This window comes from Triticum aestivum, chromosome 3D (genome assembly GCF_018294505.1).
Source record: "Triticum aestivum cultivar Chinese Spring chromosome 3D, IWGSC CS RefSeq v2.1, whole genome shotgun sequence".
NCBI classification, from domain to species: Eukaryota; Viridiplantae; Streptophyta; class Magnoliopsida; order Poales; family Poaceae; genus Triticum; species Triticum aestivum.
This window is the reverse complement of record NC_057802.1, coordinates 17,639,243-17,655,166: the sequence shown is the minus strand read 5'-3', so window position 1 is coordinate 17,655,166 and position 15,924 is coordinate 17,639,243. Positions and strand designations below refer to the sequence as shown.

Sequence of the window (15,924 nt, the reverse complement as noted above, 5' to 3'; positions counted from 1 at the left end):
CTATAATTGTCTCTAATCATACAGTGTTGGACAGGCATTCCGTTGTATGTATAGCAGGGTCGCAGAAGGAACCAGCCTAATTAAGCATTGTGTTTCCTGTCACATCACGGGCACACAGAGGTCACGTTGATGACTAACCCGTCAATGGGGACAGAAATTCAGAGACCATGGCTTACAAGTCCAAGGCGTGGTTGAGAGAATTAGTGGACGATGATAGCTTTTGCCCCGATTTTCCAGTCAAATGTTGCGACCGTTTGTACTCCACTCGCTCGGCGTCCACATATATCACTCTTCGACCACTGCATCTCCTCTCTCATACACATATCTCAACCGCCCCACGGGCAAATCTTCCCTTCTGATGGCTACTACAAGCTGCTTGTTCTTGGTGTTTGTCTGGGTGGTATGGTGGCTGCCAGTGATGCTCGCGTGGCCCGAGGAGCACCAAGGGGAAGGCTGCTCGGCCAAGAGGTGCGGCCACCTCAATATCTCACAACCGTTCTGGCTCCCCGACATGGAGGCGGGAAGATCGTGTGGTTCTTTGGATTTTGAGGTCAATTGCAATAGAACTGAAGGTACTCCTACCCCAGTTCTTCGGAGCTCTGGATTAACCGGCTTTACAATTCTCAACATCTCCTACGAGGAAAGCAGTCTGCGCGTCGTTGATCTACGAAAAGAGCAAGACTTGAACGTCTCCAACGGCTGTAATTTTCCGATATGGAACACCTCCGGCAAACTGGCACCCCCGTTTAAGGTCAGCCCGGCCAACCTGAACCTCGTCTTCTACAACTGCACCAAGGCGTTGGCGCATCGGGACACGGCGCTGGTGGACTTGAGTTGCGCGGACGCGACCAACGCGTATGCTCGCGCGGGAGTGCGTTTCGACGAGACGGGAAAGTACGGTGGCTACGCCTTGGAGGGCTGTAATGCCATCGTCGTGCCGGTGATGGGCTCGACGACGACGAGCAAGGTGAGCGCGAGCCACTACAAGCAGCTCATCAACGGCGGCTTCCTCTTGACATGGGAGGACCATCCGACACCTCTCCCTGAACCTGTACCTCTCCCTGCGCCTGCACCTGCACGTAAGTTCACCCGCCGAACCATCTTTTCATCGAGTTTCTACTTTGTAGCTAAGCTAGGTCATTCAGTGTCCATCGCGTAAATGCGTACTACTACTACGTGTGACGTGACAGAAACTTCGGTTGTGGCAAGCAGCGGAACTGGTGCTCTGAGTAGGCACGTGGCCATGTTCATCATTACAAGTTCGTTAACAAGTTGAACTGGGGTGTGGTACGGAACAACAAGTGGCTTCTAGGGCCAAGATCGATTTTGGTCTCAACTATGAGCCTCTCTACTATGCCTAATCTGGACTCTGAACTTCTGCCTAGCCTCAACTCTGAAGTCGGAACCTCACAACTCACAAGTCTGCACTACGTCTGAAATTGGCATCATGGGCTTGTTCACTGGTGCACTGACAGCCCAGTGGCAAATTAATAGGCTATTTTGAAATTCGGCCTAATGTGCCTGTATTAATTTTTCTGGGGCAATCTTGGACCTTTGGTCATCGTTAACGGTCCAGCTACTAGCGCAGCTTCCCCTAAAAAACTAAGCTACTTGCTCAGCCCAATAATCCATACATACTTTTTGTTTGTTTTTAAAATATTGTTCGAATTCTTTTGGACTATATGGAACACCCAAAACCAACCATTTTCACATATCACAAAAAAGTATATAAATATTTGTGTATAAATAATTTTATATAACAAGTAAATCTTTTCTTTACTAGTTTCAAACTACTAATTGATTTAAAAAAATGTCATGAAATAAAAGAAATTCATGCATGTCAAAAGAGATATGTATGTATTTTAAGAAAAAATATTCATGTATTTGTAAACACACTTTCGTGTCTTTAAAAAGAAGTGGGCATGTACATTAGAAAAATGATCGTTTGTGTGCCCCAAAAGTAAAGTAAAATAGATAACTAGAGTGTGGAAAATAAGGCGGTAGTGCTTTACAAAGAAACGAGGGAAAATAATAAAATAAATAAGAACCAAAGAAATAAAAAAAATTAAATCAAAGGAAGCCAATCAGAAAAGGGGCAAAAATAAAAATAAAAAAAATACACCAAATAATTAAATATGATAAAACAACGCAATGATTGAGTGCCTGAGTGCATCTGCTATTCTGGTAGGGCATCACTCTCCTCCCACACGAAGTGAAATTAACATTTTCATGTATTGTAGCAAAGGGAATCCACCGTAAGGCGTAGTCTGTGATCCGGGTTTCAAGCCTTAGCCATGCGTCACCAAGCACTTTATGTTTCAGGTACTCGAACATATCCACATAAACAATGAATGTCAAGGCATATTGTTTACTACAACGAAAACACTTGGATAGTAGGTGATAAAAAATGTTTAATTAACATGATACTGATTTAGGATTCTTTATTAGGATGGATTCTTTAGGTACTCCTTTTAAATTGGAAAAATAAAGAAATCGACCCAAGGAGAAATTTGCTTTGGAATTGGAAACAAGGTGATTGGCTTTTTTGTTGTTGAAGGAATCCAATCTTTAGATTCAAACATGTTCTGTAGAACAAATTCTAAAGACTAAAATCCTAAAAAATCTGCCTTGCCAAAAAAAAAAATCCTACGAAATCTGTTGTGATTCATTTTAATAGAAAAAACACGCATTCCTACGGATTTGCTACTTCTAAGGTGTTTGAGAAGTTGATTTTCAAATGCTAATGTTAGAAAAAAAAAGTGTAGCCTAGGTGTAGAAATGGACAATCGAAGGTTGGAGTTTTTTTTTAATTTTGTTTGATAATATTACATGCCAATTGCGAAGGTTGCTTTTTTTTAGCAAAAGAGGGTTTCCCCTCCGATTTCCATTAGAGAAACCATCAAGTATCCGACAGGTTACAGTTCATAAACTGATCCTATTACAGCCCAGACAAAGATCAAAGCGAAGACAAGCAAGGAAATAAAAACAGGGGAGGCCACTGTCTAACAATAGGCACTCGAACTACTTCTAAACAGTTTTGCTTAGCAGCACACCCAGGCATCAGCATCTTGATCCGATTCGCCAAAAGAGAAGACTTCCTTCACTACTGAATTCGAAGCACGCCAAAACGCCACCCTTGCGTCGCCTTGTAAACATCACTTGCTACTTGCTCGATGAGTCTTGCTCTCAGCATCAACATTCTTTCCTCTGGGTCCTTTCTCTGCAAAATAGCCCAATCAGAAATCCAACCACACATCATTTTCACAATTTCCATTGGGTCAGTAATATTTTTTTTCTATCAAAGACAATATCATTTCTACATCTCCAGATCGCCCATAAAAGAGCTGAAGTACCAACCAAGATCAGTTTCTTGTTATCTGTTTGGAAATTTTTTAGCCAGTTCCCAAGGCAGTCACTGAGATCTCTAGGAGTATTTGTGAAGGTTGTACAAAGATCATAATCAACTCCTTAGCAAACAAGAGGGCAAAGTAGCTCGAACCTAAAAATGATCGGGCAAAACATCCTGGTTCCAGTCACATCACGGGTTCATGGTAGTCATGGTCATGGCTCAATCCGTCAAAGTCGTTACACGGCCCCGCAAAAGGAAAAAAACGGAAATTTCAGTAGTCACTGCCTACCAGTCCAAGGTTTCAGTTCGGGAACTTCGTGTAGCGTATGATTCGCTTGCCCGTCAAATGTTCCGGCCACTAGTAGTCTAGTCGTCGCGCTGGGCGCCTCCATATATCTTCCCTCCTTCCACCACGTAGTACACCTCAAAAGTCCCCGTAGCCCTTTGTCCATCTTCCAAAAGCTTCTGCTCCGATGTCTGCAAGCAGCAGGTTCTTCCTGGCCTTGTGTCTACAACTGCTGCTCGTGGCCGCGGCGGCCGACGAGCAAGGAGAAGGCTGCCCTGGCTCGGCCAAGAGATGCGGCAACCTCACCGTGTCCGACCCGTTCTGGCTCGCCGACGAGGAGATCGGCAGATCATGTGGTTCCCCGGACTTCGTGGCCGTCTGCGACAGCAACTTCACCGGATTTGCTTCTCGGGTTTTACCGAGCGCTATGCCCTTCAGCGACGGCTTTGCAGTCCTCAACATCTCTTACGAGGACCGCAGCCTGCATGTCATTGATGTGGGCAAGCTGCACGTGCTGCAATTCACCAACAGCTGCCATGTGCCCATCTGGAACAGCTCCGTCAAACTGCGGCCCTCCTTCAGGATCGACCCCGTCAACCTGAACCTCATCTTCTACAACTGCACCGAGAAGGCCGCGGCCGCGGCGGTGGCACGTCGTGATCGAGGGCTGGTGCAGACGACGGTGAGGTGTGGGGACGAGTGGGAGGTGCTTGTTCGCGCGGGAGTACCTTATGACCCGACCTTGAACTACGGCGGCTACGCTTTGGAGGGCTGCAACGCCGTGGTTACGCCGGTGATGGGCTCGTCGGCGGGGGCGAACGCGAGCAACTATGAGCGGCTCATCAGGGGTGGCTTCCGCTTGACATGGCATGAACCTCCGCGCCGTGCACGTAAGTTCACCCGACGGATCATCTTTTAGTCAAGTTTGTAGCTTAGCTAGGCCCCTTGCTTGGATTTCCCCTTTATTGACCCAAGCCATCAATCATGCATCATGCATTCATGGGAAGGGGTGTGTGCCCGGTTGGAAAATGCATCATGCATTCATGCTAGTAGTCACTAAAGGATAATGCTGAAGTTGATCCGCAGCCGGGCAGCGAGGTACTAGCTTCCTGCCCAAGTTGTGGGGTGATAGACGACCATAGCCTATGCTAGCCAAATTGGTATAACCCCTTTTCAAAAAGAAAGTTAGATTTTCTCTCATATATTTTTTTGCGGCACTATGGCATATTAGGGGATCTCCGACACAAGTCACTGAATCTCCCCCATATGTCCGCAGGACAAAAAACTGGCTCATCAAATTTGTCCGGACCGTATGGATCTCCTTGTTCGCCCCCAAGTCGGGAGGAGCTCTAGGGGAGGCCAGACAGTCGACGGACACCGTCAACTCAGTCTTGGACACCATCACAAATCCACTTTTTTATAAAAAAAAACTGACCATTCTACAGGATTTGCTATTACTAAGTTGGTTGAGAAGTTATGATTTTTCAAATGCTAAGGCTTGAAAAAAAAAGGGTGTAATGCCTACAAAAAAGAAGGTTAGAGGGCTGTTATCTGCCAAGTGTGTAGGTTGCACAAATATCAGAATCTACTCATCAGCAAACAAGAGCACAAAGTAGGCCGAACTTAAATGATCAGGCTAAGCATTCTGTTTCCAAGTCACATCACTAGTCCACGGGGTCATTGTCATGGCTTACTCCGTCAAAGTCGTTACACGCAAATTTCAGAAGCCATGGCTTACTAGTCCATGGCGTCATTATTGTGAAACTTCCTGGACGGTGATCGCTTGGCCCCCGTTTGCAGTCAACTGTACCCCGCTCGTTCGCCACGCCACATATGTGGTTCAAGCTTCGACCACAGTAGTGCCTCCCTTCATCGTTCATTCACCACAATCTCTCCCAAACTTCTGCTCCGATGTCTCCCGGGTGCTGCTGGTTCGTCCTCGCCGTCCTCTGGGCTTGGTGGCTGCCATGGATGCTCGTGGAGGCCGAGGACGGGCAGGGGGTAGACTGCTCGACCAAGAAGTGCGGCAACGTCAGCATCTTGGATCCGTTCTGGCTCACCGACAAAGCTACGGGAAAATCATGCAGTCCTGATCCCCATCCGGGCTACGACGTCGCTTGCACCAACAACAGCGATCCAACTCTACGGAGCTCTATACCCCTCAACAGAGGCTTCGAAATCCTCAACATCTCTTACGAGGAACGCAGCTTCCATGCCATTGATGTCGGCAAGCTGGACGTGTTGAACGCCACCGACAAGTGCCTTGCGGTGTTCTATAACACCTCGGTCAAACTGAAGGGCCGCCCGTTCAAGATCGCCCCCGTCAACCTGAACCTCATCCTGTACAACTGCACGGAGAAGGACGGAACTGCGGCCGCGGCACGTCGGAACAGAGAGCTGGCGCCGACGAGCGTGAGGTGCGGGAACCAGTGGGCGGTGCTTGCCCGCGCGGGAGTACCCCACGACGCCACCGGAAACTACAGCAATTACGCTCGGAAGGGCTGCGGTGCCGTCGTGGTGCCGGTGCCGGCCTCGTCAGCGGGGGCGAACGCGAGCGACTACAAGCAGCTCTTCAACGATGGCTTCCTCCTGACATGGGATGTGGCGCTCCCGCCTCATCCCCCTATCTTTCCACGTAAGTTTACTCGTCAAATCATCTTTTATTCATCAAGTTCGTGGGTGAGCTAGGATGTGCGGTGTCTAATTTGCTTGGATTTCCCGTACCGAACCAAGCAATCAGTCATACTATTAGTCACCGCACGAGGATAAGGCCGAGTTGATCGTGCCGGGTGTCCTGCTTGCCTAAGGCGTGGGGCGACTTGCCTGTACTAGTCAAATTGTGACATGCTTGGTTTTGTTAGATATATTTTCCGGATCACTTATAATAGTATATCTTGGAGGCGCTTGTCCAGTAAGAGTGTGCAGTCGTCTCCTTTCTCCGTCCCAAGCCAGAGTACTCAGAGTTGGGAAGGAGTGGCTTCTGGATAGTTTAGTCTGAACTCTGACCTTCTGAAGTCCATGGCTAATTTTTATTTTATTTTTGAAATAAGTCTATAGCCAAATTGGCTACGTTCACTTCTTCAGGAGTATAATCCAGTAAGAGCCCAGTCTTTTTTTTTTTTGGGATTGTAAGAGCCCAGTCAGAAGTAGACTTTCAGACATATATAGTTGTGGGCTAATGTTTATTTCTCCACCCTTACGGCCGAATTGCACCACATTGGCCCACAATGGTGGGTGCTATTATTCATCGCTTCATGCAATGGATAGTCCGTATAACGTGCTCGACCCATGTGAGGGCCCGTCCCATCGGAAGAAAAACCCGTGAGCTCCCAGCTACTTCTCCCTCTGTAGAAAACCGGTTATTGAGTAACTTTTGGTTTTTAAATTCGAATTGTTTATTTATTATTTCTAAAAATGTTCCCAAAATTTATATATTTTTTATAAATTAAAAAATACTCACAAATTTAAAAAATGTTCATGGATTCAGAAACTCTCATGATGTTTTTAAAAGTTTATTGAATTCTGAAATGCTCATGTGTTTTCAAAATCATGGATTTTTAAAAATGCTTATGATATTTCAGACGTTCATGAATTTAAGAATGTTCATGTATTTGAAAAAGAAAAAAAAAGAAAGCATAAGAATGAAAAGCAGCAAACACAAATAAAAATAAAAATGTAAGGAAAAAATGGAAGGAAACCAATGTTAATCATAAAAAAAACAATGACTTGAAAAAACACCAAGAACCGCCCGAGGCTCGTGCCGAAGTTGGAGCAGACCCATCACGCTCGCCCCCATGCGATTTAGCGACAATCTGTTGCAATGAGTGGTGAATTAGAATTTCCTACAATGGTAGAATCCGGCCAACGTAGCCCGCTATCCGGGTTTTGAACCGTAGCCCTTGGCCGTTGCCTTCCAATGACTCTGAATAGAAATTATTTTCCATAAACTAGCCAATCTGAACTGCATATCTATCTGAATGCAATTTGTTCCCCCAAAAAATCTGAATAAAATATGTGAACTCCATGTTCTAACTCGAATTCTCCCTTCTAAACGCAAATTCTAAAAAATACGAAACCCACTGATTGATCATGCTATAGAACTTTTTTTCTATGGGATACAGTAAGGAGTAACCTGCCAAGTGTGAAGTTGTATCGAGATTAGAATCTACTCCCTCCATCACTTAATATAAGATGCCCGGTTCAAAAAAAAAATCACTTAATATAAGAGTGTTCAATATAAGATGCCCTCCATCAATCTTTCCAAGCCTTCTGCTCATATGGCTCCTGGCTGCTGGTTCTTCCGGGCCCTGTGGCTACCACTGATGCTCGCGGTGGCCGCGGCCGAGCAACAAGTGGAAGCCTGCTCGGCCAAGAAGTGCGGCAACACCACCATCTCTCACCCGTTCTGGCTCCCCGACTGGGACACGGGGAGAACATGTGGTTACCATAGATTAAAATAGCCCGCGAAATAGGCGCGATAGCTGCGCTATAGCTGCCCGGGAGCCTCGCCGCTACGCTATGGCTGCTGCCGCGAAATCCTCCACATATCCCTATAAATGGCTCAACAATCAACAAATCCCTCCAGAATCATCTCCCCCATCAGAAAAATTTCCGCTATTTGCCGCGATTGCCCGCTATGGCGGCCGCTATAGCTGCTGGGAGAGGCCGCCGCGAAATCGTTTCTCCCGCGATTTTAATCTATGGTGGTTACCCGGAATTCGAGGTCAGCTGCCTTGAGAACCGTACTACTCCAGTGATACTGAACTCTGCAGCCATCAGCTTGGGCTTTGCGATCCTCAACATCTCCTACGAGGAGCGCAGCTTGCACGTCGTCGATCTGGGCAAGAGCTACTTGTTACAGCACGCCCCCAACAGCTGCCAAGTGCCCATCTGGAACACCTCCGCCAAGCTGAGCGCCCAGTTCAGAATCAACCCTGGCAACCTGGAACTCATCTTTTACAGTTGCCCCGAGGCGGCCGGAGCAGCGGCTCTGGCAGAGGACGGGGAGCTGGTGCGGACGGGGATGGGGTGCGGGAACAAGAGCAAGGTGTTCGTCCGCGCCGGAGGGCGTTACAACGATACGGGCGGCTACGAGGGCTGTGACGCGGCCGTCACGCCGGTGCTGGGGACGTGGTCAGGCGAGGTGAACGCGAGCGACTACGAGCGTCTCATTAGCGATGGCTTCCTCTTGACATGGGAGAGCGCCCCTACATGTAAGTTCACCCGTCAAATCAAATCATCTTTTCATCAACGGTCCTGGCTAACTAGAATCAATCATGGCACTCACTTATTGAGGATAAGGCCGTAGACCCGAAGTCGTCCCTAGTCGTGGCCGATCAACGTTAGCCGCGCGCGGCCGGCCCGGCCAGCGCGACACCTGCACCCTCCGGCTCGCAGAGGACGTGCGCCCACTTGATCATAGCTTGTAGTGAATACAAATTTCCTGCAATGGTGGAGCCTGGTTAGAAGTCCGGGTTTTGAACCTTAGCCCTTTGCCCTAGTCTTCCAATGCGTCCGAATAAGTATGTGAACTCCAAAGTTTAAAATATTATAAATATTTTGAAAAACATTTACACAATCTAAACTCTGTGTCTATCCCAATAAAATTAGTTCCCTAGAAATAATCCGAATAAAACGTGTGAACTCTAGGTTTGAACTGGAATTCTCCCTTGCAAGAAAAACATTTACGTAATTTCTAAAAGTTCAACTCAGTGACTGATCATGCTATATAGAACCTTCTTTTTTATGGGATGGAGTAACCAGTAACCTGTCAAGTGTGAAGGTTGTAGCAAACTTAAAGTCTAGCTAGATACTCCCTCCGTCTCATAATGTAAGACCCTTTTTGACACTATATTAGTATTAAAAAACGTCTTACATTATGGGACAGAGGGAGTAGAAGACAAGGGCACACAGATGCCGGAACCGAAATGATCAGGCTAAGCATCTTGGTTCCAGTCACATCACGGGGCCAAAGAGGTCTCGGTCATGGCTTACCTCGTCAAAGGGGATGGGGTGCGGGGACACGAGCAAGGTGTTCGTCCGCGCCGGAGGGCGTTACAACGATACGGCCGGCTACGGCAGCTACGATGGCTGCGACGCTGCCGTCACGCCAGTGGTGGGCGCGTACGGCGAAGCGAACGCGAGCCGGTACGAGCAGCTCATCAACGACGGCTTCATCTTGACATGGGAGCTCCCCCCTCCACGTAAGTTCGCCAGTCCAATCTTGTCCTCCATCCACTTCCTAGCTAGCTACCCGTAGTGCCTTTGCTTCGATTTCCCTTATCCGACCCTGTGTTTTGGTTTTCGGTTTGAGATTTTTCTCGCCCCAGACCGAGATGGCCGAATTTCGGCCATTTTCAAATTTTTCGGCCGAAATTTGACCAAAATTTGATCAAAATTTGACAAATTTGACCAATTTCGGCCAAAGATATATTTCGCCCCAGTCCGAGATGGCCGAAATCCGTTTTTTCCGGCCGAAATTCAAAACACAGATCCGACCTACTCTAGCAATCAAGCATGCCACTCACTTATTTAGAGGATAAGGCCGCAGACCCGCAGTCGTGCCCAGTCATGGCGGATCAACGCCCGGCCAGTGCGGCACCTCCACCTTCCTGCTCGCCCTAGCAGGACGTGCGCCCACTTGAACATAGCCTACAGTACCACCACCAAGCACCAACCAACTTGACACCTGCTGACATTTGGTCGTTTTAGCTTGATTTTCTCCGGTTCACGGCATCCATCTTTGGTCCGTTGGTGCCATGCGATTGGCCTTGCGCTGGTTAGTGCGATCCTTTCCATCTTCCGTAGGTCCCCTACGAAGATTTACCTCTGGTTCTTCTCCTTATCTCGGGCTGACATTTCTTTCAGCGGCTAGATGCATTCCATCGCCGTGCTGTGTGTTTCCGCGGCACTGGCCAGCGGATTATGGTGCTTTGGTACTGACCTCGTGGTGACCACGAGTGACGGTCGGGTAAACGTGTAGTACCGTTGCCTGTTACCCAAATGTTAACTTTTGACTGTTACCCAAATGTGACGCGTGGTTTTCGCTAATAAAAACTCCGGCTAAGCTTTTTACATGTGGGATCTTTGCAGTATGCTTGTGTCCACCCCATGTGAGGGAGTTCCAAAATATAAGAGTTTTTAATACTAGGATAGTATCAAAAACGTTCTTATATTCTAGGACAGAGGAAGTAGTAATCTAGACGCTTTTATGTTTCTTTACAGACAGAGGAAGTAATATGAGTAGATGCCCGGGTGCTTTGTGCTCTTTTCTGTAAACAAAGAGCGGCAACTACTACACTAATTAATAGTCTAGTACTAGTTGCACGAAGCTTCGGCCCCTTGATGATGTGGCCTGCAAACTTAACTACTCCAAGTGGGCAGTACCAGTTTAGTTAAGATTAGCAGATGCTCATGAACACAAGTGGAAAGGAAGGCAATATACTACAACCAGACTGCCGTACGGCCGACGACTCGATCGATCAGCCTAATTTGAACTCCAACTAGCTCAGCCATGGGTCCATCCATGGCCGACAAGAGCGTGCACTGCCCGGCACCGATCGGCCCCGGATTGGCATCATCCTGGCCGGTCCGGTCGCATCACTGCTCGACCACGACCGGGGGCTGGTGGAGTTCTCGTGCGTGTGTGGACGTTGGCAACCCACCCCAGCTGTGCAGTCAAACTTTCCGGCACACCACTCACACTTGGCCAAGAGAAAAGCTCCATCCTCTTATCACATATCCCCTCGCTCGTACCATGAACCCCACACAAGAGTGCCTACTAGCTTGTCACGATATCGCAGTTCATAGTACTAGCAGCTCATCTCCTCCATCCACTTTGTGCCAAAAGATTATATCATCCTCTTCGTCACCAGAGACTACGGTCGGATTCTTCTCTTTCGTATGTCGCCATGGCCCGGGCCTCGCCTCCTCCTCTTGGCCGCCGTTGTCGTCGTCGTTTCCACGATCATCCCGGCGCCGATGCTCGCCGCGGCGGCAGACGTCGGCGGCTGCACGCCAGGGAAATGCGGCAACCTGACAGTCTCCATCCCGTTCGGGGTCGTCTCGGGCTCTGAGGAGAACCGGTGCGCCCAGATGGGGTTCCAGGTCCACTGCAAGGACGACGTCCCCTACCTCGGGTACTACGAGCCCGAGTACGGGCTCCGGATCCTCCACATCTTCCTCCACAACGGCTCCCTGCTCGTCTCCGACGTCCACAAGCTCGGTGACTTCGATCTCTCCGGCGACGGAACTCGTTGCCATGTCCCGACGGCCAACACGGCCACTAAAGTCGGGCATCCGTTCTCCATCAGCCCCCTGAACCAGAACCTCGTCTTCTACAACTGTACCAAGCCGCTGGCGCCGAGGACAGCGCGCCGAGCGGGGCTGGTGGACACGGTGTGCCGGAACAACACGTTTGTCCGGACGGGAGGTCGGTACAACGAGTCCGGCGGGATCGACGGCGGCTACGCTCTGGAGGGCTGCAGCGCCACCGCCGTGCCGGTGCTGGTGGCGTCCGGCGAGGTGAATGCCAGCCACTACCAACAGCTCATCAGCGATGGATTCCTCCTCACCTGGGAGCCGCCGAGTGCCGGCAACGGTGAGTTCAGTCGTTGAATTGATCGCTTTTTTATCGAGTTCCTAGGAATCTATCTGGCCTCAGTTCCTTATCTGCCGGGCCATGCGACATTAATGGCGGGTTGGCAAGCCGTCGCCGTCGCCGTCCCCAGCCGTGGCGGGCGCTCCCACGCTCCGGAACGGCATCCCACAAATCAAGGCGATACACCAAAATAAATAAATAATGGAAATGGAAAACAGATAGCGCGTTGACTCTGACCGGTCAAGCCGCCATGGCCACCGTCCTTCATCTTCAAAGTCGCACATCCCGCCATCCGTTCTGTCCCGTTGCTCTCGTTAACTTAGTCCTCGTCCTCGCCCGCTCCGGTTAGTCAGCCGCTCCGCTTCCCATCCCCGTGCCCAATCCAATCCATGCCGCCGCTCCAGCCACTGCTCCTCCTGCTGCTGCTCTCCGCTACCTTTCTCGGGCTGCCGGCGCCGGCCAGCGCAACCTGCTCGCCCAAGAGATGCGGCGACCTGAACATCGCCTACCCGTTCTGGCTGGAGGAGGGCGGCGGCCGTCCGGCGTGCGGGTCCCCGTCCTTCCAGCTCAAGTGCAACGGCGGCCACGCGTTCCTCAGCCGCTCCATGCTCGGGCAATACCAGGTCGCCCGGGTCTTCGCCGAGAACTCCTCCCTCGTCGCCGTGAACCACAACCTCCTCGTCCCGCCCCGCGCCGGCTGCCCGCCGTGGTGGTTCAACATCTCGCTGGGCCTCGGGCTGGGGCCCTACACCATCAGCGGGAAGAACCGGGAGGTGCTCATCCTCCACAACTGCACCATGCCGCAGCAGGAGCGGCAGGTGGCGCCGCCGGGGTTCAGCCGCACGCGCTGCGCCGACGGGTCCTTCTACCGCCTCGGCGGGGAGTATGGCAGCCACCGCGAGCCGGGCGTTGTCCCGCCGGCCTGCAACCTCTCCGTCGTGCCGGTTCTGGGTTTTCCGGATGGCGACGACGACTATGTCCAGAGCATGAGGCAAGGGTTCCTGCTTGAGTGGGCGGTGCCGTCAGGCGACTGCCCCAAGTGCGAGGCAAGCGGCGGGCAGTGCAGGTATGCCAGCGACGGCACCGGGTTTTCCTGCAACTGCTCCGGCGTCTCCCACCCCGAGAAGTGCGGTGAGTTGACGAAAATTAACTGACAGCGCCACCATGGTTTTGCCTAGTCAATCACTAGTTCTTTGATCAAGCTAATCCGCTGCTGGTATTCATTCCCCTCAAAATTTCAAGTGCCAGTGACCCATTCTGTGACTCCAAAAAAGCCTGACGTTTTTGATGTTGCATCTGACAAAGAATCGCTGTCAGGAAAAGATTTACTGCGTTTTACGTCGCTGTTGCTAGGAGGGATGTAGAATGCTGATTGGACACGGATATTGTGGTTTCAACTCTAGGGTGCTTGCTTGGTTTCTTGGAGCTCCTGCAGATTACTGTTTTGTTTTTGGTAGTTAGTGATAAAGTCCACTGATTGAGCCTATCGGTTCCTAGTCAAAATACATTTGGTTGAATTAGTCAGCATTGTTCTTGGTTTCGTTGCAAGTAAACTATTCCTGTATTCGCCGATCAATGCGCCTAGTACTTTTCTTTTCCCTGGTCCATGTTTCGAAATTCAAACATGTGGAAGTCAATATATTGCAACTGGTTGTTGTTGAATTAGTTAGGTGTGTAAGGTTGAATTGAACGCTGTACTTTTTATGATCTAAATGTGGAGACTGGAGTATGATTATGACTGCTACGGAATGTACTTCAGGATATATTGCCACCATCATTTGGTAATATGAAATTTACCCTTTGCTGGATTTTCCTCATTAACCAGTCACAAAAGGGAGTTTGATTATTGTACGGTCGAAGCTGACAGAGTTACCATGACAATACCAATTCAGCACGCATATTTTTCTTCTCATTTGTCGAGCGACTACTGTACTCGTTTATTATTTCATAAATGATGAAATATTTACGGAGTCTTCTTATGCAGGGAAAGGAAAATCAACAAGATGGGAGATTATAGGTGAGTAGCTCAAGCGACCAATTCGGCACACATATTTTCTTCTCATTTTCCTTTGGTTCTAACCTCCAGTGCTCCATATTGTACCAGAATATGGAGAACAAGGTGGTAAAATCACATGATGCAAAATTAGTCACATTTCTTGGTTGCTTCATATTGCTAATGTGTTATATTGTTGTTGTGGACAGTTGGACCAGTATGCGGGGCTGTATTCATGTTCGCGGTGTGTTCCGGTTGTTTTGCCTGGTACAAACGCAAGAAGCGGAGACAAGCTGTAGCTTCAAATGAGTTCATGAGAAGTGGATCAATGACATCATACAGTAAAGACCTCGAGTTGGATGGTTCTCCTCATATCTTCACTTTCGAGGAGCTTGAAGAAGCTACTGATGGGTTTAGTGCTTCAAGGGAGCTTGGTGATGGTGGTTTTGGAACTGTCTACAAAGGTAAAGCACATGTTTGTCGATCTTGTTGCTTGTGAATCTTAACACGTCAAATTGCAGATATATTACAACTTTGAACATTTGAACTATATGCTTAGATAAATTACAACTTTGAGCATTTTTTCATTCAGGAAAACTCAAGGATGGGAGAGTAGTTGCGGTGAAACGCCTATACAAGAACAACTACAGACGGGTTGAGCAGTTCCTGAATGAGGTTGACATCTTGTCACGCCTGCTCCACCAGAACCTTGTGATCTTATATGGTTGCACGTCTCGGATGAGCCGTGACCTTCTCCTGGTGTACGAGTTCATCGCAAATGGGACGGTCGCAGACCATCTTCACGGGTCCCGTGCGGCCGAACGAGGCCTCACATGGCCTCTGAGGCTGAACATCGCCATAGAAACGGCTGAAGCACTGGCCTACCTCCATGCCGTGGAGATCATACACCGAGACGTGAAGACAACCAACATATTGCTCGACAACAGCTTCCATGTCAAAGTTGCAGACTTCGGGTTGTCACGCCTGTTCCCGCTTGAGGTCACCCATGTGTCGACTGTTCCACAGGGCACACCGGGCTATGTCGACCCGGTGTACCACCAGTGCTACAAGCTGACCGACAAGAGTGATGTCTACAGCTTCGGCGTCGTGTTGGTGGAGCTGATATCATCGAAACCTGCTGTGGACATGAGCAGGAGCCACAGTGAGATCAACCTGGCAAACATGGCCCTCAACAGGATTCAGAACCATCTAGTTGTTCAGCTGGTTGATCCGGAGCTCGGCTATGACACCAACCTCGAAACGAAGAGGACGATCGATCGCGTCGCGGAGGTGGCCTTCCAGTGCTTGCAGCTGGAGAGGGATCTGAGGCCGTCGATCAAGGAGGTGGTGGAGATCCTGACTTGCGTCAGGGACGGAGACTGTGGGGCTAATAGCATGAAGAAGAAGGCGTCTCAGAAAGAGGACGTGTGCTTGCTCAAGGATGGCCTGCAGTTCTCGCCCGACACTGTTATACATAGATTCCATAGCCAGTCGACTAACCACTCGGTAGCATCAAATGCTAGTGGATTATCTAACAACAAATGCTGAAAAGAAAGCTGCATAGGCCCTTTTTGGCACTCTTTGACACTGACAAAACAAAAAATAATATTAAAGCTCGGCAAAATGGGGTATTCGATGTGCTGCAATGTTTTGACTGCCGAGGTTGCATACGACCTCGGATGGAGATGATACAAAAA

The 15,924-nt window shown here is 49.3% G+C and overlaps 2 protein-coding genes across 6 annotated transcripts in view; both read left to right on the top strand.

Moving 5' to 3' along the window:
- The window catches only part of LOC123076947 (LEAF RUST 10 DISEASE-RESISTANCE LOCUS RECEPTOR-LIKE PROTEIN KINASE-like 1.2), a 26,391-nt gene extending 10,467 nt beyond the window's left edge, over nt 1–15,924 (top strand). The window contains exons 1-4 of one of the 5 annotated variants that reach the window (XM_044499118.1): nt 3,597–4,525; nt 14,219–14,251; nt 14,437–14,691; nt 14,820–15,924. In XM_044499118.1, the coding sequence (XP_044355053.1) occupies nt 3,823–4,525; nt 14,219–14,251; nt 14,437–14,691; nt 14,820–15,775 (1,947 nt within the window). In that variant the 5' untranslated portion in view covers nt 3,597–3,822 and the 3' untranslated portion in view covers nt 15,776–15,924. The other 4 variants (XM_044499117.1, XM_044499119.1, XM_044499116.1 and 1 more) reach the window with 4 other exon arrangements.
- On the top strand, nt 69–3,322 carry LOC123076949 (uncharacterized). The gene has a single exon (XM_044499120.1). It carries the CDS (start codon nt 242–244, stop codon nt 1,157–1,159), a length of 918 nt encoding a protein of 305 aa, XP_044355055.1. The 5' UTR covers nt 69–241; the 3' UTR covers nt 1,160–3,322.